Source organism: Papilio xuthus, unplaced genomic scaffold (genome assembly GCF_000836235.2).
Source record: "Papilio xuthus unplaced genomic scaffold, Pxut_1.1 DF825946.1, whole genome shotgun sequence".
In the NCBI taxonomy this organism is placed as follows: Eukaryota; Metazoa; Arthropoda; class Insecta; order Lepidoptera; family Papilionidae; genus Papilio; species Papilio xuthus.
Window position 1 is genome coordinate 13,176,651 of NW_013532703.1, and position 26,725 is coordinate 13,203,375.

The 26,725-nt window shown below is 36.4% G+C and overlaps 1 protein-coding gene across 1 annotated transcript in view; it reads right to left on the reverse strand.

Annotated features, from left to right (window-relative positions):
* Oatp30B (Organic anion transporting polypeptide 30B) overlaps positions 1 to 26,725 on the reverse strand; it is a 39,270-nt gene that overhangs the window by 363 nt on the left and 12,182 nt on the right. The window contains exons 2-16 of the mRNA XM_013320311.1: positions 15,505 to 15,636; positions 10,963 to 11,118; positions 9,267 to 9,402; positions 8,481 to 8,697; positions 7,882 to 8,084; positions 6,746 to 6,887; positions 3,369 to 3,476; positions 2,767 to 2,997; positions 2,495 to 2,659; positions 2,199 to 2,400; positions 1,916 to 2,085; positions 1,278 to 1,533; positions 975 to 1,166; positions 665 to 816; positions 5 to 572 (exon numbers count right to left, since the gene is read on the reverse strand). Coding sequence (XP_013175765.1) covers positions 5 to 572; positions 665 to 816; positions 975 to 1,166; positions 1,278 to 1,533; positions 1,916 to 2,085; positions 2,199 to 2,400; positions 2,495 to 2,659; positions 2,767 to 2,997; positions 3,369 to 3,476; positions 6,746 to 6,887; positions 7,882 to 8,084; positions 8,481 to 8,697; positions 9,267 to 9,402; positions 10,963 to 11,118; positions 15,505 to 15,575 — 2,969 coding nt within the window. The 5' untranslated portion in view covers positions 15,576 to 15,636. The remainder of the gene's footprint in view (positions 1 to 4; positions 573 to 664; positions 817 to 974; positions 1,167 to 1,277; positions 1,534 to 1,915; positions 2,086 to 2,198; positions 2,401 to 2,494; positions 2,660 to 2,766; positions 2,998 to 3,368; positions 3,477 to 6,745; positions 6,888 to 7,881; positions 8,085 to 8,480; positions 8,698 to 9,266; positions 9,403 to 10,962; positions 11,119 to 15,504; positions 15,637 to 26,725) is intronic.

The following is a 26,725-nucleotide window of genomic DNA, read 5'->3' on the forward strand; positions in this document are numbered from 1 at the left end:
GAGCTGGTCGACGCTGCGGCCCTTGTGCATGTGCAGCGCGAGGTCGCCGGGCTCCATGGTGATGTGGTGGCTGGAGGTGCGCTTGTGGCGCGAGTCCGCCGGCTTGAGGTCGCGGGAGCCGGTACGCCGGTGACGCAGCACGCCGCCGCCCTCTATGAGCCGCTTGGTCTCGTCGTCCGGGGGTTTGGCGAGCGGCAGCACGGTGAGGTCGAGACTCTCCATGCTCTTGATAGCGAGCTGCTTGAGCTGGTCGAGGCTGAGGTCGCGCGAGTTGTGCCGCGAGTGCGAGCGCGCTGCGTCGCCCGAGTGGTGTCTCGCGCGCGGCTCCAGCTGGATGGTCTTGGAGTCGTTGCGCAGATGGCGCGAGGCGACGAGCACGCGCGAAGTCTTGCCGTGGTGCGAGTGGTGGGAGTGATGCGAGTGCTGGGAGTCTGTGCGGCGCACGACGGCGCGCGGCTCCTCGCCCGCCGCGCCCGGGGGCTCCAGCGGCGTGCTGGTGGTGGAGCTGTGGCCCGAAGTCACCCCCGACCGGAACCCACTCGTGTTCTCCGCCGTCGGTAACTCTTCAAATACTGCAAATTAGTATAAACGGGTTAAAAAAGAAACATAGTCTATTTACTATTACTTGCTTTGATTAATAATTCTAATTTGAATTAATACGAACGTTTGTCCAGACTGATGATGGAGCCCGCTATGTCTTTCTGTGGGTCGAGCGGTGCTGAGGTCTCGAGGTGCCGGCGCCTGCGCACCAGCCACCAGTCCGCCAGGAATATGCCAAGGGCGACGATCTTTATACCACCACATAAACCGACGTATCTGAAACATATTTTATTCAATCATATAAATAAAAAAATGTCTTTATTAATCTCCAATGTGTCGCTAGATGCTGCTGTGGTTTGAAATAAATTTAAACAATATGTAGAATTGAGTTTAAAGTGTCAAACATCCTGAAACCAATATTTTTAACAGCGCACCTGTAACGGAATTGTTCTATGTCGTACAGCAGACAGCGTCCGCCCTTCTCCCCGCCGCAGGATTGCTTCCACAGCAGACAGGTGGAGTCGATCAGATTCCCGAACACGATGGGTGCCGGGATGTACCCGAACAGCCGGAAGATCACGAACTGCATGCCCAGAGCGAACGAACGCTCCTCCTCGCTCACCGATCTAAAACAACGTACAGCGTTGGATCATGAAAACTTAACGTTAATAATATTTCTTTTGTCATAAACTTATGTTAAATGCATTAAAAAGTTAATTAGTGTAATGTAGTATTACCTGAGTACGATCATAAGAAGCGGCATCTGTGTGACGGCCACGACGAAGGTCATGAAGAAGAGCAGCACGAGGAAGGGGAAGATGGTGGTGCAGGGCGGGTTGCATGCGCCCGCAGTGGCCACCGGCACCACAGTCACGTCGCCGAACTGCGCCGTCAGCGCCGCCGCAGAGGCCCCGCCCACCAGCGTCGCCCCGCCTGCGCCCGCGCCCGCGCCCGCACCCGCACGCGCTGGCTCGCGGCTGTTCTCGTGCACGCCTGGAAAATGCACATACTCTACAGTTCCATTTTTTTTAATTTGGTCAAATATAACAGTTAATACACTAATTAGCTGTCGCCCGCGACTCCGTCGACGCGGGTTTTAAAAAAAACTTAATAACTAGCATATGTGCTCTTCCGCACTATGTTCTATGTGTCAAAATTCTATCGAAATCCATTAAGCTGTTTTATAGATACGTGGTAAACATCCATCCATCCAAACATTCGCATTAATAATATTATATGATTAAGGGTTTAATAAGGGCAATAATTGGTAGACTTCCGATATAAAATGTACACTCAGAAAGACAATTAACAATTCTGAGTGCGACAGCGATTGTCATTTAACTCAAGGAATAGTGTGGGTGTTGTGTTAGCTCACAGGCGCAGTTGGTGAAGTTGGATCGCGAGGAGAAAGCAGCGCAGCCGGCGTGGCAGGGAGAGAAGTACGTGAGGCCGTTGTTGCCGCACACCGGCTCCATGTCCGTCTCCGTGCACAAGCAGTTGAAGTTGCACGCCGCAGTCAGGTTCACTTTGAACGGCTCCAAGTTACTGAAACAACAAATATATTTAAAATAGCCGGAACGGAAGAGACGAAGTGAAGACCATTTTAGAGTTTTTATGCTATTTGTAAGAAGGGTGTAAGGAAGATAATGTTGGTGTACCTATTGTTGGTGTAAGGTATGGTGGTGCCGGCCATCTTGATGTTGTCGCAGCCGAGGAAGAAGAGCAGGGCGTAGCAGGAGAGGCAGATGGTGTTGGAGATGAGTACGAACTGCACGGCGCCCTTGGGCCGCAGCTCCAGCCGCTTCAGCAGGCACCCACCCATGAAGATGCCGATACACGCGCCCGGGATCGCTATCGAACCTAGAATATATCAAATTTTTATATAAACTGCTTACCGTAGGTTTCTGAGACCTCGTAATTTAGCGTTATGTATTGTTGTGATGGTATCTCGTACCTGTGAAGACGCTGGCCTGGCTCTTGCCGAGGCTGAACTGGGTCTCGAGGTACTTGGGTAGGAAGACGACGAAGCCGGAGACGATCATGAGCTCCATGCAGGCGCCCAGGCACGTCACCACGTACACGGGGTTCTTCAGCAGGCGCCACATCGACACCGGAATGTCTACACATTACAAAATTATTGTTTTTTTAAATAGTTCTAATTGTTAAAAATTTAAGTAAAAACGTCGGCTGACATACTACAAGCTTAGTTATTTTTTTCTACTTTACCTTTGATATCTTTTCCGTAACCCGTGTCCTTAATGTCGGTCTGAGGCTTCGAAGGTGGTTTGGTTGAGGACCCGCTAGCGGCCGCGGCCTTTTCTACCAAACGTATTTTCTCCTTTTCTCGCACCAGTACTTTCGGGAAGGAGAAGAAAGGGATAGCAACTAGAATTAACAGCAACCCGCAGAGCAGGAATCCACCCCACCACATGCCTACCCAGCGGTGGTCCCCGGGATCTGGAAAACGTCAAATAGCATTAAACATTTCACATCTTTGAGACGTTTTAATTTTAACTGTAAAGAAAAAAGTAACAAATTAAACAAATTATATATTCATGGATGAGATTATTCCATTAGTATAATTAGGTCGTTGAAACCAAGGGAAAATTTTCAGCGAAAAAGATGTTAAAAACAAGCTAATTGTTTACGTTTTTCCGAGACATTAACTTACAAAGAGCGCATTAAATCTTTAAAGGTTTTTAAGTACCGGGATCCATCTGTTTACATTTATCTTAAAAATGTTGAATTAATTATTTTACGAAATTGAAACGTAAGTGGCACATTAAAAACGCAGTTTAACAACTCATTGATACAATAAAACAACTTACCAATGGATATAATAGTGCCTGAAAATGAGTCCATATGAAAAGAGAGTAGATAGGCGCCGAGCAGGAACCCTAGCACAGGCCCGAACGCCGCCATGCTGTACATGCAACCTGCAACATAACAATTAGCTTGATAGTAAACTCTAAAAGTAACCTTAACACGATAGCTGCCACAATGATTTTTCGAAAAACGAAAAAAAAAATAATTTTGTCCAAAACCATTTGAATGGGGCTTTGCGGGTCACGCTATATACAACAATTCGATTAAAAAGCTACAGCGAGGTGTTGAATGGAAGTATGGCTTGTTGGACACATAGTCCGACATGGCAGCTAACGTGTTAACGCGTGCTTTTATAACGCAGCGTGAAACTCGGTGTTGGCGCCTCTTGCGCGACGCTTTAAAATAATAAATCTTGTTCCCTTCGCCCAGACAAAATTGCACCATAGAAAAGCGTCGCGTTTTAAAATCGCTGCCGTATGACCAGATACATAGAAAAGCATTTGACTTATTTAAACGCTTTTATAACGCGCGTAAACACGCGCGTGCGAAAAAATACTTTATGTCTTTAGTAGATCATACAAAATGTTACAGTCCAAATTAGATATTTTTGTAATGTGAAATATAATATTTGTAAGTAAAAATCAAAAAGCGTTAGTGAAGAAAAATGTCTGCATGCGGCAAGCGGCAGCGCTACCCCAGCACAGACATTGCGGGACTAATCTAGGTCACTCAGTACTTCCACGACATTTCGCTCTATTTTAAACTCTCCGATTTAACATTAGCTAAGATCGCGTGATACATGCTAATTTATAACACTTTGATACACCTTCTATGGAAAAGGAAATCTTGTGAACGCTTACGTAACTAGTTACGCCAAAAGGAAACTTGTTTTGATTTAATTATGAATTATATATTGGTATCACATTGAGTTTGCGAAAATGAAAGTTGGCTTGTTAATAAGCACTTATTAAATTACAATTTTACTTATTAAATTTTCTGAATGGATATATTAATTAAAAATCAATATTTGGATATATTTTAAATCTAGTTTGATAATTTGATTTACGACTAGTATCAGTTTTAAATAAGTTAAGAGGGAACATAGTGCAATGTTTGATTAAGCTCGGTCATCAGATCAGTACGAAGTTCTATTTGTATAGTAACTATATAGTGACACCAGGTCGCGCCGTCGCCGCGTCGCTCATATGACACCTTTTTAAGACCTGGCTTGTGGTTACATAACAGTGCAGTTAATATTGGGCTATTCAAAAATAAAAATCATATCTAAATCTTATGTAACCATATTAAATTAATATACATTATAGTAAACTTACATCATAACCATGGGTTTACGAACCGAAACACCTGTTCAAATCATAAGATGAGTATTGTTTTTTATATAGATTTTGTTCAGGTGTGTTTGCAGTGAGAACTTACTGTAACAACGTAGAGTGTGGGTGTATCGACGCAAATCTACTACAATGAAGTGGCCATTTCGTATTGGCATCTTCAAAAAATAGGACGCAAAGTGAAAGTCTCGTGGAGAGAATCAAGAGGGCGCGAGAGGCACTCGAGCTCAAACCGCACCTGTGGAGCGCCCTCCAGGACCGCCTTATTATAAAACTCACGCTCTCTAATTTGAAAAGAAAGATTGAGAAAGGTTTCTTGCTTTGGAACAATTCTAGAGTTCATTAATTCTCCTTGTTCTTAAACTTAAAAGCCTTTATGTTGTACAATGAGATTTGACTTTGGTATTCTCCTTTAAAAGTATTATACTAATTAATTAATTAATAAATTGTGAAATATGTTAAAGGTGTTGCCATCATCTGCTACTAACGAGGATTTAAACAAATATTAAGACAAAAAAAACACAGCATATGCATGGATGTCCCTTCTTTATTTTCGTACATGTTTTATATTAAATTAATCAGACAAAATGACATAATTTATATCTGCAAAGGTGTATAGCTGTTAGCAGAATGAAGCGGAAAGTGTCAGCTGTGACAGGTAACTAGGGTGAGAGGTGCGGGGAGAGGGGTGGGAGTCAAGGGCGAGCGGGGGTGAAGTTTCGAGGCTGATCGTATCCGCTCTGCACACATCGGCTGTGTACTGTAGGAACCATCCTAATATGACAATTTAATCTCAGGATAGAACGATTTTAACACTTCCAAAATCGGTTTTAGTACCGATTGGATGTACTAACACTAGGTTTACGATTTAGAACTATCAATTAGGAATATATTCTGTTTCTGTAACTTCACTGATACAGCGTAGTACGTACTCAAAGGACATGTCCCTTTTGATATAAAAATATTAATTTCATGCAATTTCCATTGAAAACTGATGAAATAAATTATGTTGCACGTTGCGGTTTTTATCGAATCGCAAAGAGAGTTTGCACACAAAATGTCAATGGTAATAAAGTCCAAACGTGTTTCATAATGCGAATCCGTTTGAACCGTTACATGTTATTGTATCGTCTGGTAAACACAGACAATTTGGTAATGGCTTATGTTTTTAATATGCTTTTTAGAGTTCCGTACCTTATAGGAAAAAAACGGAACCCTTATAGGATCACTTTGTTATTCGTCCGTCTGTCAAGATCTTTTTTTGTTTTTCTTTTAATTAAGAAAATAATATGGAATAATGATTTGATTTTAAAGTTTGATCTTAAAAATGATTTATTTTTGTATTGTTTATTTTATAGGATTAATACAAATATTTTAGGAATGTCTAATGAAATACCGAACTATACTTTTAAGCTGAAGTTCATAGCCCGTACTTAGACTTATCTTAAGTAGATATTCAAGTAAGAATATTCATGGTATGTTTAACATTATACGGTTGTTGTATGCAAAGAAAAAAGTAAGCACGTCTGGGTCGGCGACCTGTGCCGTGCGCGCTTTATGGCAGCGACGCACCGCACGGAACGCGGGAAGGTCGACTAAGGACGTTGTATTCCAACTACCATCGTAAAATTTTGACAACATATTTAAACAAAAAAAATATCCGCTTTTATCGACGCAATTAAGATAGACGAATTCGATTCTTTAAATGCATTAACGTATACAAAGAATTCCATGAAAGAATATCAAAGTTTCTTTCCGCTTTTTCTTTTTAATATGGGCTAACGGTTGCTCGCGTCTTCGTCAGTGTGTAACAAAAAAAATATAGACTAAGTTAGTCCGCACGCATCAAGTATCTTCCAGTAAAAGTCCTTTCAAAATATCTCCAGCTGTTTCTAAGATTACAAGAACAAACACGGCTTTGCGGACAAACATATCATATTTTATATTTCAGAATTATGATCAAATCTTTTGGCTGTCAGGACAATAAATTAAATGTCTTCGTAAACATTTAATATAGTTAGAGTACTCACCGATATACATGCTGGAGGACTCCGGGCGGACGTGGTCGTCCACGTATGTGGTGCCGAGCGTGAGCAGCGGCGAGCCCCCGCAGCCCAGCAGCAGCTGCGCCACCACGAACACCATCACCGGCATGAACGTGCTCGGTGTACTCTGCACCCAATATTGTAAGACACGTAAGAAAGAGACAAATAGAGTGAGGAGGAGAGAAAGAGATAGACACATTCCTGGTATATTGAAGAACTATACAATGAATTACTAGCTTATTTATCATTTACCATTACATTCTGAGCATAAAATCTGTGTATACAACATGTCGTTGTCCTTGTCGTTATTCTTTGAAAAGAACAGAGATAGCAATATATTTTAACCGGGGATTGTGCTCTTAGAAACTCACGGTTAAGGCTCTACTTATATATTTTTTTTTACTTAAATGATCAACAATGATTATGTATACACGCAACATTTTTAGATCTTCATGTGTAAAATAAAATCAATTATTTACTTTTTACAGTATCGATAGTAACTTCGTTAATATTATTTAACAAACAACAATTAGCATTGCAAATGACAGTACTTTGTATGCGTGATGTTTTGGGGAATACCGCAACAGTTCCCCGCACTATTACAATGCGGCGTCAGCTATGCATTTAAAATTGATTTTTCCGCAGGAGCAATGGTACTTTTATTATAAATTTTATTGCACTGTTTTATTAATTTGATAATTAAAATTGACGAAAATTTCACGATATTTATATTAATGCAGTTGGTTCCAGAACGATTAATATAGACCTTGACTTTTTTTTAATATCATTAGTTGGCAAACGAGCGAGCGGCCACCTGAAATCGCTGAAATAGCGAAGTGACCGTTGCACATAGACATACACAATTGCATATGCGTTGCCTACCTTTAATCGACGGAGGAAAGGATGCATGGAAAGAAAATATTTTCCCTTTCCATGCATCCTTTCATCCAAAAAGTCCATTTCCACTTCCCATCCTTTCCTTAAAAGACAAAGGGTGGGAAGCGAAAGAGGACTAAATAAGGCCTTCGGGACGCTTAATATAATGTCTGAGTATCTTTTGATCTCATGTCAATTTTTGTAAACTTAAAATAAATTTTTGACGTAATTTGGTGTAAATTTACCTTGATGCAGTTGTCAGGCCTCAGGTTAGCTGGCGGCAGGCCCTGTGACAGCCGGCCGAGTCCGCCCATATCCTGTTCGAGCGCGCGCGGCAACCGACATATGTTATCGTCTGACTTGTTGTTGGCCATCATCTCACTGTTCGCCTCCGCTATGAAGTGCGGCACCACGAACACCAGGGAACCGATACCCATTATTACAGCGCCTGACAACAACATTATGAAACCTCTTTACTCGTTGAATAAAAAATAATATATGCAAGACATGAAGAAGTAGTGAGTTGCTTTCAAAATATAGATATCGATAAAAAATTATAGTAATTATTTTAATTAGCATATCAAAACTAATATCGATAAGTTAAAAATGAATGTGATGAATCACTTATTGAACTCAAATAAAAGAATGCAGACGATGATTAAACTGACAATTACATAAAAAGTCTTACATCAATGTTTATATTCAAAGTAATAATATTTGAAATTCTAGACCTATCTTTAGACGGATACTTCGTCGACCAACATAATACGAACCTAATTCTAAATTAACCTCTTTATGCGTATAATAATTATTATATTTCAAAAGTTGTATAGTTGAGTCATACCGACTGCTATCCAGACAGGAATGTGCCGCCGGCTGCCGAGGTACGAGACAAAGATGACGGTGATGACATTGCCGATCTCGTAGCTACTCGCGATGAGGCCCGACAGGCTGGACGGTATCTCGAACCGTTTCTCGATCGTCGTGATCACAGAGTTTATGTATCCGGAGCTCAACGCTTGTTGTAGCGTCACTAGGAACGAAAGGAAAAATACGAACACCTGCAACAAAATTAACAATTTTAATATTGAAAATGTTAAGACATTTTAAAACACAGAGGCAAATGAGAAAATGTCTATATAAAGTGGAATGATGAAAGCGTATCTACTATATTTTTCATTTTATTACAATCATGGTATTTAGTATAAACTTTAACCGCAATTTAATGTAGATATATCGATTACAATGTCTTGTTGAAACTTCCTTGTTTTTGAAGAATAAAGATAAAAATAACTGACTAGATAAAACAGCCACGAGATCTAATCTCTCTTTAAACGTCAATATTATCTGCTCCAACATCCGTGGCATTCCGATATAGCGTACAAAACGCCTACATTCATTAGCCTTTTGTATGAAACATGCATGTTAATAAGTTATTCAAAATCTCACACGTAAAAGACGAAAAGGAAACAAAATAAACTTATGCAATATGGACGGCCGCTTTTACCATAATTTATGTAAAATTTTACGCAATTCCTGATCGACTAGAGCCCAAATACATGCAAATGTAGATATTAGAAAGAAATTTAAACTTTGTTGTGAATTTATATTAGAAAATTTGGATGCTTACTTTAATACTAGAAAATCTCTGGATAAATAACGGTCTCCAGGACAGGATACCGCAGTCACGTGCGTCATGAGGAATGTCTAGAATTTCTGGGAACAACTGGTGTGGCTTCTCTTTTTCTCTTTCCCGCTCGCGATCTCTGCAACAAACAAACTAGAGTTAATACTATAAATATTTGTTATTATAATTTACAAATAGCCTTTTTTGCTTTAAATTCAAGTTACACAATATTTCTTTTTTTACGGTATTTAAAATCACTGACAAGATCTAATTCATTCAGGTAAAAAAGCGGAAATAGTCGATTGTTCGCGGACATTTTTGTTATTCGTATCCGTATCACTTCAGCTATTGTATTTTGTTATTGATAAAATGATTGCGCGGTTATTACATGGCTGAATTGCAACTGTTGTCTTATTACACGTTTACATATTATATACCTGCTTTTAACTGTATTTAACTTGTTTTCGAACTGGACTAGGCTAAGCGTCTCCCAGATTATAGCAGTGTTTTTAATCAAATAAGTCACAATTTGTTTGCACTGCGGTAGTTAATTGTAATTTTATCGCCGCCATCAAAACTAAGGCACGGCTTTCATGACATTAAGGTTACCAATGTGTTTGACCACTAGCTAGAGAGCTATTGTTAGATTCATTCGGATATCAGATTTGAAGTTATTTTAATCGATTATCGGCTACCAAAGTATTAAATTGAATAACATATAGTTTTACATTGTTGTATGTAAGATTTATTACTTTACAATATTAACGCACTCCAAGTCAAAGGTAAAGAGAATCAAGGAGCTGCATATTGGCCTCGTTTATTATCAACATTCAACAAAGAGCCAAGGTACATTGTCGATCATAAGTCATCTTAACGAAAATGGGCCACAGACAGTCGCGACATGGTTTGTATGTGTGTGTACGACAGGAACACAACACACACCGCTACAGATTTAAACTGTTACGCAAAGAAATATTTACGACCAATGTTTCTTAACACTCGACGGTTTAGGATGTCATTTGGAACGGAGTAGACTGATACTGTGTTCAGAATTGTATATTCATTATTCGTTTGTTCCTCGTCGGCTCATAAATGTCCCCAACTACCCAGGTTAAGAGTGACTAACCAGGGTTAGTTCTACTCAGGAGAAAACCATGCTGGCCCAGTGCAGGCTAGTTGAATTCACGCATATCTTTTGAATTTCTTAGTCGATATGTGCAGGTAATGGTACGAAAATCGGATAAATATGTATGTATATAACATACAATAAATAACTCATTCGTATGTATGATCAAAAGTGAGGTACTGTTTTTGTAAGCCGTACGCTCACAAAGATTCCGAGAGCGGGGACCCATTGGCGACATCGATAAATATTTATTTATTCATTCACAATGATTGTCTCTTTGTTTATGTATCACATGATAAAATACATAACTATTTACCGAATAGATAATAACGTGTTGGGCACTCAATTCTAGTCCTTTTCACTTTCTTACCCTTTTTAACTAAGTAAAAGAACTTTTTATTTGGCAACGCATTTGCAACATGTCTATGGGTACCGGTTACTTATCATCTGGAGACCCGATGGAGCGTTGGCTATTTTTTTCAATAAAAACAAACCGCCCATTTCCCATTGTGGTTTTGGAATCCATAGAATCAACTCTATCGATCCCTTTTTTCTTATAAATGTTGCATTTACCTGTCGCAGATGCCTGCTGAGGGATTCCTGCTGTGGCACTTGACAGAGTCGCGAGGTGGGTGCGCGACGTGCGGTGGCGTGCTGGGCCCTGCCTCGCCTTCCGCGCAGCCTGACTCCGCGTACAGGCCCGTCATCGCATACATCGATTCTTGTCTCCTGGTAACAATACAGAGATCTTATAGATGACATATTATAATCAACCAAATTGTAGAAAGATACAAATATATGTTGGGCAGCATTGCCTACTTAAAAATTTTGCCATTGTAGAGAAGGGCGTGCTAGTGTGTAACCGACAACCATTTAAAACAAAAGAGATAAGAAAGATCGCAGTGCAAAAAAACGCACAGATCTAATCAAAATTTTGCCCGTATATTAAAACAGAAAGAATGTATTGAAGAAAATTAAGGATGCACGAGCAAGATTATGCTAATTTCGGATAGTAACATTTAAGTCCTTGTAAGAATGGCGTTAGTGGCACCAGAGAAACCCTTGTGGGGCGCATATCGTGTCAGTGGCACGTGCTCACTTTACGAGATTGACGGGTTTCCTTGCTTGTTATAATTACATCGATGAATAAGTAAATATTTGAAGCTAGTACATTAACATTGTCATACGTACGTCATATACAATATCTTAGTATGGGAAACATTCAGTTTTTCCTTTAATGGTTCATTTGATGAGTAATTGAATAATTTAATTTAAATTATACATCAAAATATCGTACTAGAAATTGAGGAATATCTTCTATATGTTGTTATTACATGTTTAATTTAGATAATTTATAACAGGTCATGACCTCTTCATTGTCAGAGTTTAAAACATTGGTCGAGTTTTGATAGGAGAAACTAAACCACCAATTCTCATTTTGTTATCACATTGTTTAAATATGTAATTTTTAGTAAAAAAAAACAAATGAAAGTAACAAGTATTATATTTACTTTTACTAATTATATTAAGGTTCAGTTATCGTTGGTGGTTGTTTTTGACTTGAAATATCCTTATAAGCTTAGTGCTTTAAAAATCATCATCTATCACATTCTATACCTATTAACTTATACTAATAGTGAATACTGTATAAAACCAGCAGATTTTACGCTAGAACTATAAAAGTATAACGGTGACTCCATGCAATACCTTTCCTCGAGTAACGTAACACGTTCGATTTTCACGTTCGCCATATTTGGTCACAACAGAAGTTAGTCACGCGAACTTCACATCACAAACATTGCGGGTAACTGCCACGTAACGAATAGCTTCGCTTTATAAAGAGAGAGTCATTTTGTATCCTAAAGTGTTAGCAGTTGAGAGAGTGCGTCGTATTGTTCCACGGAGATGACTAAATCCAAAGCTTTGTAAGTGCCTGATATCAGAGGTAACGCGAATGTGGAGCAGGTGTCGCAAACTGTACGCTATCTGCGATACGCTGACATGTGTTATCGTATACAACATCAACGGATACAACATATTCATTTTTGGGTATGACTCAAATCTATTGTTCTTATAACGAAACGGTTAATGTGTCCTTAGAAATATCAGATCTAGTGATAGCGTGAATAAACTCGATGCTCAAGTATGTATACGCTATAGACCAGTTTACTCAACCTGTAACTCATCCGACCCGAAGATCAATCCGTTACCGTTTCCATGTCAAAGCAATAACAAACTGTTTACTTAACATCAATAAATGATTTACACCTCGCATTGTTCTTTCCAATAACCGAATGGTCGTCTCTGGTGACGAATCCTCGTATGTCGTCACGTAACAACATCGTGTCTGTGCTTATTAATAAGTACGTTCTAAATTTCACTGATTAAATTGTTACTATACGGGTAAAATATACACTCAAAATCCCCATTATCCACAAAAAGTATCACATTAAATGGATGGTTATTTAAGTAATCTTTCCTAATGCCAGGCCCACCGGCGGCTGCTGTGGGTCTGATGATAATGATGATCATTTTTTATCTTAAAATAATATGTTCAAATATTTCGATATAATTCCCAACTACTTCAGGTTGGCAACAAACCAATGAACTTATTATATTACTGCTAAGTGCATGCACCTGTATCTTTAATTAACAATTAATCTATAAAAGCCTTGCTGAGGAATCCGTATCAAATAAGGAGAGCCCCTATTAAATTTCAAGCCACGCGTACCAATAACATTGTTAGAAACTTACACCAAAGAATGTGCTACAACCGTTACCTTGTAGTATGCAGCAGAATGCCGTAGAAGTATTGAATATTGTGAATAAATCTTTATACATCCTTTATGCATATGATGATATAAATATCAGATTGCGAAACATTAAGTTGCTAAGTACATAAGAAATGCATTACTTACTTTCCAGAGTTTGGAAAAATAAAAGAAGAACCATGAAAATCATCATCAATGAAGTAATTAAAGTTGCAATGATTTGAAAAGATAGGAATTAATTGATAGAGGTGGAGTAGAACGGTTTTCGGATGTTGTTGCCGTTTGCGCGACACTGACGAGCAGTAACGTATCCGCACTGCAGCGTTAGTGCTGGCTTACAATATTTTTAGACACAGGTCCACACTGGAGAGCTGAGTGTGTTTCCACTATCGAACCACTTGTATAAAAACGTATATCCATTTTATTCTTTTGTTGCTGACAACATGTTTTAATACGAATTGTTACGGCTGTGGAATTTTCCTCAAAATACGAATGAACGATCTTCAATCTATACTACGTAATGACTTTGGTATTTTGAAAGTAGCGTGGACATACCATAAGTATTTTTTTATATTTTTACCTTCATATTAACACTCGTGAGAGTAAATTATTGGTTTTCAAACAAGCAATAAGGTGTCCAAGAGACATTTTATTTATTTGTTTGGCATCTTTAAATACGTCAACAGTAAATATTGAGCTCTACTTTGTGGCGGGTAACGGAATAAACATGTTGATAAAACACAAATAACATTTGTTATGATAACGCTAAATTGGTTAAATTTTTCCAATTGACACAAATACGCCATTTATTTTCCGTGTAGAAACTAAAAGATAACATTGTATTTATATCGTTAAATTTTTTTTCTAAGAAAAGTAATAAGGTTTGTATTTCTATCGATAAGAAACAATTTACTTTCTTCAAACATCTAATCTATTTGAAGAATAAAGAAAATCGCATATCTGATTTGGTATCTAGTTTTTGGATTTCATTTCAAATTTATGAAGAAATGGGGAATTTGGGGCGATTAATGCTTCAAAGTTGTCACAGTTTCACGTAAAAGGGACACGTGCCCTAAAGAAAGTAAGCCGTAACTTTTATAAGGAGAAAGAGAGCTCAGATTTATTAGCTCTAGGCGAAACACGGAAATGGCCTACGTTAATGTTTGGGAACAAATAACACGGCTTGCACCATCTATTATCAGAACACTAGTGACATAATCTTTTTTTATATTACATTTCAAATGTCTAATGTAAACAATATTTATTTCGCTTTCTAAGACAACATTATAATAACTTAAATATTGTTATCCTCGACCCGTCGTTGACACACAATCCTTAATGACCTTATCCATCTACGACTTTTACTTTTGTGCTTTTTCGCGAAATTTAACTTTCGCTTCCATTACCAAAATTGGAAGTCACCATTAGCTTTATTTATATGGGAAATAATCGGCAAACAATTACTATCCAATATCTGTAATCCACAGAAGGATTTAATCCATCACCAGTTGGATATCATTATGACTGTCTGTAGTGTCTTAATGAAACATGATATGACATGACATTAATTTGAATCGTGTGTTTCTTTGAGTTCAAAAGCAATTTACAAGCATTTGAAAGTAATTTGCAAAAGTATGCCTGTATTATGGTTGCTTGATAATATTATAATCGTTTCGAAAGCAAATAACAATAATGTCGATAAAAACAGCGAAGCAAAGTTGGATTCCATTATTTACAACATCGCATCGACGGAGCGTGACTTAATGGCGGAGATTGACGGCAGACTTGCCTCAATGCTCAACTAAAAACTGGTAATCGTATTAAAATTATTGCAAATATTTACTATTCAATAATCACGATAGAAAGGATCAGAGTTTTCAAGACAAAACAATATAAATAGATTTAATTTCTTCCTCGCTAGATTTAGATATAAATTACGACGGAAAGTTATTCGTAACAATTGCTACTAATTCTAGTACGAATGTCAGACATGGTATATTTTATATGGTAAAGAGCTTATCCGTATTTTTGTGGTTTCTGCGAGGGGTTAAAACCCATCAAGTAACCCTCACTAAACCGCTAATGCCCAGTTTAAATAACAATCCGTCAGTCTTTTCGTAGGACAACCGCATTTATGTTTTATGTTACTAACATTCGTATATTAACAAAACATCCTATCCTATTTACGCTACCTAATGTTAATAGAATGTTCTTTTTTGTTTTTTCTTTCTTTGGTCAACAAAAATCCTCTCAATGGGACAATGTAGATGATGTAGCCAATAAAATACAAGCTTAATTAAAGCCATAGTAGTGCTTATTTCGCGTACAATATAATGCAACTGACCTGTGGCCCTTCCTGTGTTGTGGCGCGGCGTTGGTGCCGCCGGCGCTCTGGTGCCTCTCGCCTTCTGTCATCCTGATTAGTTTCTGCTGCTCTCACCGCGCGCCCATGCCAATCCTCCAAGTAATGCTCCACCTGGATAAAACGATCGCTAGTTAACTTCACGGTTAAATGAAATTTAACATTAATAGCAATGTTCAACTATTTATTCCTTGTTTATATGAAAACATTAACGAAATCCGCAAAAAATGTAGAATAAGAATAATAAACATCGTTTCTGTTAACAACAAGAAACCATTCGAATTCGTTTGTTTTGTATAATTTTATAATAAACAATTGGATATTGTTTAAGAAATAATAGACAAGCCAACGCAATTTATGAGTATTTTTACCTCTTTTAGTACGATTGGAACAAATACTTTTATGCTATATATGCATATTATTAAGTTGACGCCCGTAACACCGAGGAGTGGGCAGAGACCACGGACCCCCATTTGGCGGGGTCTTGACACACCTCTCTCGCTACTTCTACAATTATACATCTACGCATACATGGACGTCGGTTTCGGGTGCTCTTAATACGCCCCGCACCCTCCCCGGACGATACAAATCTGTCTGAGACGGCCCCAACAACATCAACATCCGCAACAATTTGTGTACTTAATAAATATTTTGGTTCTATATTAAGAAACGACTGAACTTCTTCCAGATATTATACAAATCAAAAAAATCCATAGCAACTTAGAAAACATTAAACACCGACTGACAGTTGGTACTAACAGTACATTTGTGCATGATAAATTCGCCACCGTGCGAGCTTCAATCATTTACAATCTATAAAATCTAAATATAAATCAACGCGGTATGTAAATAAAAACGATGGCATATTTTAGTGCGGGGATATCAATATTGATTAGGGCTGTCAACATTCAAGAAACGTAAACCTGAACACTGGCTACAAAAAGAGATCAGTGGCTTATCATCAGTTTTTGTTTTCTTGGGGGATACGAAAAAAGAAACTAAGTCCTTAGTGGCCGAACCATTCAGTTACTTACATCACACCTCACACTCTGACTTGAAGAAATTCATTTTAAACTCATAGTCCGAATATTCAGACGACACCAAAGAGTTCGGGTTAAGCCCGACGAAGTGGCGACCCTAATATTGATAGTGCATCGCGTGTCTCCAGGCGCGCGCCTCCAGCGGAGCTCTAATTCTGTCGATGAGTCCACACAGGAGCGTTATTCTTAAAATCTGTTTGTTTACAATGACTTGTTATAACCCGCTCCCATATTGCGCACACATTAATGGCATTCAATATTTTTGTATGCCAAATATAAATTAGTTAACTGTCACAAAAGTTTTCCAATAATTCCACTAAAATGAAAAGAATTGTACGTTGTTCAAATCTAGTAGGAAACCTAGGGCTATAAGAAGTTACTATTATACATATAGTGGTTTAACCTAGTAGTTCACCAATTGTTTATTGACTACTACTACTACAGGATATAAAGAAAACTAAAATAATTACGATTTATCTCAAGCTTACTATTGTTTAACATTCTTTGTGATTGCTATACTGTTGCTATTTTAGCTGTTAATCTGAAACAGATTAGCGACTAAATTAACGCACAATTTTGTTCAATAATAGATAGTCAAGTCTTTCAGAAATAAGTGGGTATAAGGAAAATATGACATTCAGAGAAGAGCTCGTACTCGTTATGAGATAACATGTGGGGTCAAATGTTACTCGGTCATTGTTCTGTATGTCAGAGAAATTGATTATGATTGATGTTTGCATATTGATGTACTAGACTAATTAATATTATCAACCGAATTCAATAAACAGTACATGCATAAATGTCTAAAAACATCATCATCAGCTCACTATACGTCCCCACCGAGGGACTCGGAGCCTACCCTAAGTTAAGGGTGATTAGGCCATAGTCAACCACGCTGGCCAAGTGCGGGTTGGGTTGGTTGACTTCACACATATCTTTGAATTTCTTCTCAGATATGTGTGAAAACTAAACTATTATTCTAAAAACGTATGGATCTACAAATAAAGAAATTATAATTGTTTTAAGTTAATCATTTTCAGGCTAAAAAAAAAATTAATTATTTACATAAATCTTTAAAAACAATTCTAAAAATTATATTGATTTCATTATACAAAAAAAGGGTCTCGACAGACAGACGGACGGACAACAAAGTGATCCTATAAGGGTTCCATTTTTTTCCTATTAGGTACGGAACCTTAAAAACTAATATAGAGCTAACAGATATAGATTTGCTAATTATTTTACATCATATTAGTCAACGACGGCCTTGTACCAGTTTAATTCAAAGAGCGGCCGTAATTACATGGTCTGTGCGTTTGTAACGATACCTATACTAGGCATTAATGATAAAATTATTAATTTTACATCACGATACATTTGAAAGAGCGTCTGTGGCTCGGGGGTCAAGCACTTGACTTGCAATCTGCAGGTCCTGGGATCGAATCACGTCATGTACCAATGTGTTTTTCGATTTCCGATTTACATATGTACATTTTTTCATCCGACGTTCTTACGGTGAAGGAAAACATCGTGATGCAACCTGCACATATCTGAGAAAAAAATTCAAAGATATGAGTGAAGTCAACAAACACGCACTGGGCCAGCGTGGTTGACTATGGCCTAATCACCTTTAACTTAGGGTAGGCTCCGAGCCTCTCGGTGGGGATATATAGTGAGCTGATGATGATGATGAAATTTAAAAGAGGAAAAAAATATCAGTAATGTTGTATTTTTATATAAATTATACTACAAACATACGCTGTATGAGTATATCATTCTTGTTAAAGGACTTGATCCTATATCCATCGTTTTTAGGGTTCCGTACCTTGAACAAAACAATTTAATTTCGGCTGTGAAAACATAAGATTTATATCTTGTATAGCCGAAGAATACAACTTTCCCAAAGTACTTTAAAGTCAACATATCTCGACTGCACAGAAACGGTACGTAACAGGTAAACCGTGAGAAGTATGCTAAATGCGCAATGTTTCCTTTATGAATTCTTAATTTGTGTGGGAACATTCGAGCTCCTTACAACACGAATCGTAAATCTCAATAGTGTGTAGATAACGAATCAGCTTATATATTAAATGCACTAATAGTTTAATTTTAAACAAAGGTTGGTTCATTGACCATATTTCATTTGTTTTTTGTTATTAATCATAAATAGAGTGCTTGTGTCGTCACGCTATTTAACCATTAATATGCTTCATAAGTTTTATGTTGTAACTAGTATTGATAAAAGTAATTTTTAATGTATCTTTTAATAAACTGAATTAAAAACGGAACAAAGGTAGACTCAAGATGGTCCGAATTTTACAGGCATCGACAATGAGGATATCGCCAATAAACATACTAAAAAAATATTTATAAAAAGTTGAAGAATGCTTTGTTATTACTGAAGATCATGTTTATTCATAAAGTTCCTAATCGATTTGCTAAATCTAAAAAGCTTTTATACGAGTTAAAGATAAATCAGGCGCCAACAGCGATCATTTAACACAATGTAGAGGCATTTATCTTGTAATTGCTACAAAAAACTGCGGCTAATTTATTGTAAATTTTTAGCTGGTATGTTTACAATATACTTAATTATAGCAAAGACTTGTAATTAAAAACTTTTCATTTTGCGACCGTTTCAGTATTGCTCATGATTGATTGTTTCAAAATGAAAAGTATATAGTCCGCATCAAAAGCACGTTAGCGTCGTGTCGTACCTGCAATGTTACACAACCACTTTGCAGACAGAACTATTGCCAATGTTTATATCTACTTCTAAAAACTCGAAATATTTAATAAAAAAATTACGTCCACAAAATTTGGATTTAGTAAAAAACCTTCTAATTTCCAAGCTTTGTAAGTGCAAGACTATACCAAGTCCTTGCGGGTAAGAGCCTTCATTAATCATAGAAAAAGGAAAAAATACCCATTGATTAATTTTGAGGTGGGCTACGCCAAGGACAAGAGGGTGTATCCATTAGTGAGGGCAGCATGAGAAAGTTTATATGCGTCCAAGGCCGTTGTTTACAGACGCAATATGCGTCACGGTCGATACGGTAACGTCCGTCATAGGTTTGTTGTTCGCCTACTATTGCTAAAAAGTGTATGCGTCTTTTATGTTCCCGTTGTATGACTTTTGGGTCCCCGTTGTATTGAAAATACAGTCTACGATAACTGCGCTAAAATATAGCACTACTTTAAATCGGTATGCTGTGACCTTTAGTAACGTCGTCACTCGGACTTCGATACTAGATTGCTCGTTGGTCGAATGTCTCCGCTTTGTCAATTATCTTATGCCAACATTATACACGTAGAGGTCTTATCAAATAATTGTTATTTGATTTTAATTGTGTCACATTTTATAATATAGTATACAATAATGTAGACAGTGTTGCAATTAATTTCATTTCAGATCTTAAATCATAAATTAAACTTACATAGATAGTATCAGTCCACAATAGTTTTTGATTGGAACTATAAGATAGACATGAGTCGTGATTTATTAAGAAAGCATTAGTGTCGTTAAGAGTGAAGGGGACATTTATTACAATAATATGTACTTGGCTTGCATCCGCATCCCAGACCACCCAAACGAGACAATTTATCACTCTTCTATTGTTGCTGACACGAAAATTGTCACTTCAATCCGAGCACAACATAAAACTCAATCGTAACCGACAAGCAAGTGGTAAATAGAAGTTCCACTAGAACCATGTTGAATCAAACTAAGTTCCTCTGTGAACTCTGTTTTAAAAATAATAAACAATGTATAGGATAAAGGAATAACTCGACAATCGTGTCTTAAAGGCCAATGTGGCAATTGACCGATGATGTTTAAACGGGCACAGACCGGTTTCTATAGTCTGAGTCATCTCGCCTTATACTTGTTTATACTAAGCAAAAACTATAAGTTACATGCATTTCTACAGACTACTATTAAAGGCGTACAAGAAATAGCCCCTTTAATTGTGCTTCTTGTGTGAAATGAAACTGTATTAATCAAAACTGGCTAGACGCAATGCGTAATAAAGAATTATTGCAGATGATTGTAGGCGGGATATTTAGAATTTCAAGCGAGTTAAGGACCTATTAATGTATCCAATATATTAATCAATGAAAACAATACAACTAAAGTGCTTTTAGCATTTACGCTATCAAATGCCCAATGAGATTGGTTTGATTAATGGTAAATAAGCAATTGTTAAATTGCTAAATTTACCAATTTGGTGATAAAATACATTTGTTATTAGTATCTACAAGCTTAGTGAATGTCTTTTCGAGCCTTGATGTCTATAAACACTATGATATGAAAGAAAGCAATTGACTCTGACAGGATTTGATTTCATATTAGTTTGATTTGTAAAATTTTGACAAAGATTTAATTAGCCACGAGAAACTGAAGCTAAGCTAATTGTATACCCCTCAATTAATAGATTACCTCTATTTAATAACCGTACCGAATAGCCGAACCTAAGTAGAGGACTAAAGTCTGTCTAGATTATGGGATGGAATTAACAGCATTGTCCTATCCTTGTATCATACTTTGAAACATTGTCTCTCTTTGGCAGATTGTCAAAAATGCTCAAGCTTTAAAAGTTCAATAAAATATTGATTTTTCAAAATTGGAAATGCCGATGTTTACAGATGTGTAGTTTTAGTCTAAAGTAGTTAGAAGAAAACAATGAACACTGATAAATCGGTTCTTTATGTCCATTACTTTATTAAAATTACAGTGTATTATGGCGTTAAAAGGGTCAGCTCACTGCACCGGACGAGTGGACGTCAATTCGCTGCAATTGTTTCAAATGAGGATCGTTTACGCTTTGAAATGTTTAAATTGATGAGCAGTAATGGTTACCGCCAACGTCGACCGGGAAGCGATTAGATATCGAAACTAACAGGCCGATGCTCACTCACCTTCACTGGCTTGCGCGTATCGATGTGCGCATTCCGTTATCTGGAAAAAATAAAACTGATTTGAAAACAAAGTTCTAACCCAAACTTTCATTCAGTTCATTAAGAGAAGCTACAAAGTCAAATTAAAATATTAACTTTTTACAATTCAAACAGCACAAGCAACTTAGTCCGGCATTAATGGTATTATCCTCTCCGCCTACCTTCCCATCCTTATCTACAATGGCAGATTAATTTGCAAATTAGTTCTGTTGTAACAATATGAGAATCCATCTAATTTAACATTTGCATAAAGGAAAAAATAATTGATCTCCTAACCAGATCAGAAATTTCTACAAGTGTACAAGTACAAATTACAGTATTTTTTTCTACACCGACTGTAATAAATAAAATCTCAGCTAAGATTTTTACTGAGAAGCTACGTCTTATTAAGCATGTACAGTAAACCAACCGTCGCTCAGTTATAAAGATAAAAAGCCTAGAGGGTATTACGGCCCGACCAACACAAATACGTTCCACAAACACACAGTCATGCTATTATTATGACATACTGTAATTTGGGTAAAATGTTTTCATATCGTTATTTACTTAGGCAGCAAGTGGGGTAAGCTACTATAAAGAACCGTATAATAGAATGAATACCTGCGTTTGTCACGAGACTAATAAAAGTGATGTTACTATATTATTTTAAAATTTAAAATAACATAACGTTTAGTAATTAATATGTATCTATTGAATAAAAGCAGCGCAAAAGCTTAAATTAATTAATTAATTATTTTTTATGCATACTCAGTTAACTTATAGCATAAATTCAACTCAGAGGTGGCACTTTTTTGAATTTGGCAGCGCATGCGCGAGACGACAAATTGGAAATTATTAGTCATGCAATTTTATTGTATTATTTGAAATCTTACACTACTTGACTATTGCCATTTCATCATTGTGGTGATGATATCTGAGCAATTATTCAATATACAATGCACAATAACATATTGTAACTAGAAAAGTGGATGGGTGTCATTTTTCAGTGAATAATTTAAGTAGATGTCCATATATTATTTCACTAACTAAAACATGGAGGTTATCAATTCGTTCGTATTTTTATGTGTGTTATATTATCATGATAGGAGTGGGAGAGCTATACTTATTTTTTCAAGCCTTTATACACCAACCATTTTTTTTCTTTTATTCACCTCCCTGTTAATTAATTATTTTACAGTTTGTCTCTGATAAAACATGTTCGTGAAATTAACCAACCAAATTGTGATAACGGTATCTTGTTAGGATATTTCGGCAACCGTTTCCAATACCGGAGTGCACTTGTTTTATGATAATGGTTATTTGCACATTACTAACCGAGCCGCACAGTAAACTCGACGGCACATGTCTTTTATACGGGACTTCGGTTATTTCATATACAGTGAACATTCCTAATATACGATACTGAAGCGATATTTATTCACATATCTTACTAATATTATAAATGTGAATGTTTGGATGTAAGGATGTTTGTTTAAAGGTATCTCTAGAATAGCAGAACGTTTCGCGCAGAAATTTGGCATACATATAGAACCTGGAAGAAAACATATGCTAATAACAAGTGTTATTTTAATTCTGAGAGGACAGAGTCGCGGGCGGCAGCTTGTTAAATAATAATTTTATGTGTAGAGAATGTCAAGACTAAGATATTCGGCATGTCATCTCCATGATCTTTATTAAACTTCTACATAATTCATAATCACCATACCGTATAGACAACAGACTACAAATATATATTTCTAATTATTCTTAAAAACATGTTATGCGTGTTATTTGCAAGGGCAGTAGTTAAGTTTTATTATGCATCATCTCGTACACATGACTCATTGCGGATTTTGACTAACGCTATTGGGATTTTCAGGACCACATAAGAATCTATTACATTTGTGAAGTATGCATCTTTTTTTTTGGAGTTGTTTGGTTACTTATGAAACATACACTTTAACTATGCCATTATTGTTTAAGTTTTAAGACATTTCGTAATAAAAAAAACACGGTTGATAAATTAGTTACGAGTACATTGAACTTAAGATATTAAAGTATCGTGTGTTCAGAATGTACTCGTGCTAATAAATAAGAATTTCTCGCAATCGCACTTACAAAAATATCTCAATTACATTTGTATAATGTTTCATCATTAAAGAGCCTTCTCTGATATAGGTTTTCAATTACTCAATCACTAAATTCAAACGAAATAAAATTGCCTTTACTACTTACTTATTGAGTATATCCAAATCATGTTTACTAGTCATTTACTATTGAAGAAATCTACGAGACATGCACAGAGTTGATTTATGACAATTATGACGCATAGCATCAGGTATTCATAGTGTTAAAAGCCCACTTAAGATTTGATATGTAATGCGTATATATGCAGAAACAAACGCGACCTTCCGGACAGACATTTTTTTGTTACCAATGCACCATCATTATATGTATGAAATACGATTTTTAAATACATACAGAACCTCTAATTTTATACTTGTAAGAAAATCACTCAAATTTTATTAAAATTTTACTGAAAAATGTAAATCTTGAGATACGCGAAGATTGGATTTTTTTCCAGAATAATGCTCGTTGCAATACTACAAAGTGGATAAAATGCTCACTCTGGCAAAATGTACTACGATTTGAGTCAGAAACTTTAGTCTAGTGCAGGTTTATTCCTCATGAAAATTGTGAAAGATGCAAACAACGGTAAATCTGTAGTTAAAAGTATTCAACGGGAAAAATTCATTTCAAACATCGTAGACATATTCAAAAGTAATCATTGCAAATTGGAACGGTGCTTTGTTTGAAAAATTTAGTAGTGATGGGAATGACTTAATTTTTTTTAAACCCACATAAAGATCATATTATCATGACATAGTAACATATCTGTCTAGTTATACACTTATAAAACTTATTAGTCACCGAAGCAATACAGAGAAGTGTCCAGACCCGAAAGAAGAACTTGTCAGTTTCTAAAAATATAACATAACGAGTACATATAATACTGGCTATAAAAAGTGGAATCAAAATACGCTCACTAGATTATAAACAAAGTGAAACATGCAAGAAGATTCATTGTGATTATAATTGTCTCGCTTATATGCGTACAATGTGGCAATTGAAGTCGAACTTTCATATCGATATTATGCAACATTGTTCCCGTTGATAGCTACAACTAGAGTAATACGGCGAGGCAATCAAGTTTGTTTCATGCGCGTACATAGTAACCAATAATAAAATATCAATTTGTTAGGTTTACTGTACGTCTGCGTGAGAAGCATAGACACGGTGTCGCGGAGGTGAGCGACCGCGCGCGGGTCAATCATCGTTCGCTCTCAACTGATTCATTGCGGTATTGCGTAATTTTTATACAGCTGTTAATAAATTATAATTACAAATTAATATGTTGTTAAGAATAATTAAATAGGAATACTCAAACATGGAAATATTTAATTTTTATATTTCAAGTTTAAATCATTTAGAATTGTGAGAAAAGCTAGTTTTAAGACACCACATTTTACAATAGACTGTAAGGTAAATAATGTATCTTCTACTTAGTCGATATGATTAGAAAATATCGATAATCGTTTGCATCCCTACTTGTCTTGCTGACGAGAGTTATAAACAATGCAGAGTGGACTCGATAGGTAATGTGTAGGTCAAGGTTTGCTGAGCAGTTGTGTCACGTAAATAATATCTGTGCATCAAGGTAACAATTACAAAAAGCTACCTGGTGCAGCCTGGTACTGGTACTGGATCAGTGAATAAATAAAGAATTTTGTTAACATTTTTATAACATAAAAATAGAGTGTTGCTAGCCTACATACTCTTTAATAAAAAGCATTTATGTCTATTGAATTTTATCGTTATACAGAATACATACCAATCACGTAAGTCGAAATATCAAATAATTAGCTCAACAAAAAAATCTTCATTAAACTTTTTTTGTAACATTACATGTAAGATTATAACTTTTTGATATCAGTAGAAAGTTCGCACTGAATTCAATTGTAATAACGATTGGCATTTATGTATATGGGCAGATTTTTGTCTATGGTTTTAATATTTAACCTAATATTTTACGTAAAGCATCAATTTTAAATTGTACCGTTTGTTTTGTTTTCCAAAACGCACTCTGCACGCATCTCAGACAATGGATTGCAACGAGGACATCTGTTATATTCGTAGTTGTGAGGGAACCGCAACATTTGCAACATCCTGGTAAATTCGGTCAAACATCTGCGTGTGCTTTGTCATCGTCTAGTTCGCTGAACTGATAGCGACACACCAATTGACCTCCGTTCATTTCAATGAAAACTTACAACGTTAGGCTTTTAAAAATAAACAATAAGTTTAAATGGCAATGTAAATAAGCATTGGTCATAACATCAACAACAGGTACGCGATGGATATCTATTTTTTATTACCTAGTCTTCTATTAGTTAGACTAAGGCTTGCCTTTAAATTATTTACTATTTTTCATAATTAATTTGATTTGGTCATTGCTAAGTGTCAAACTTAAATACACTGACTGTCTGGATCAAATTCTTCTTACTTTTACTACCACTAAATAAGTATCAATAAATTTAATATCCGAATTTAATTGAAAACCTTGGATTCCTAATATATTCTCAAACTGCTACGAATACAGATTTTATTTATTTTATACTGTTAGAAGCTTTTAGACTATTTTATGACATCAATAAAAGTATAACAGTGTCCTTCACCTGACTGTTTAGGTATTATAAACTTCTATGTCACTTTCAAAACCGTCTGTCTGATTTATTAAACAGAGCAAAGGAAGGTTTAACTCTTTTGAATAAAGTTTAATATCGAATGTATAAGAAAGCGATTGTTCGTCGTAGAAAGTGCAGCACGAACTTGGATCACGGCTAGAATTCTAATTCGACTCGTTCCATGAAAGGACACGTATTAGTGTTGGGAATTTTTCATACATTGTGGCGTAGCTTCGCTTCTAATGTATTTGACGTTTTTTTTAAATTTGATATTCATTCCATACAACGAATACGAACAACTGTTTATTGTATTCGAGTATTCGTTTGTATTGATATTAATCTATTATAACAATGAGGATTAATTCAAAGACTTGTTTCAATAACTTTCAAATTTGATCGGAGATAGACATTTAACCCAATCATTCGAACAACCTATAGATATAACCTATATATATATATAGATAACACGATCAATTAGTTACT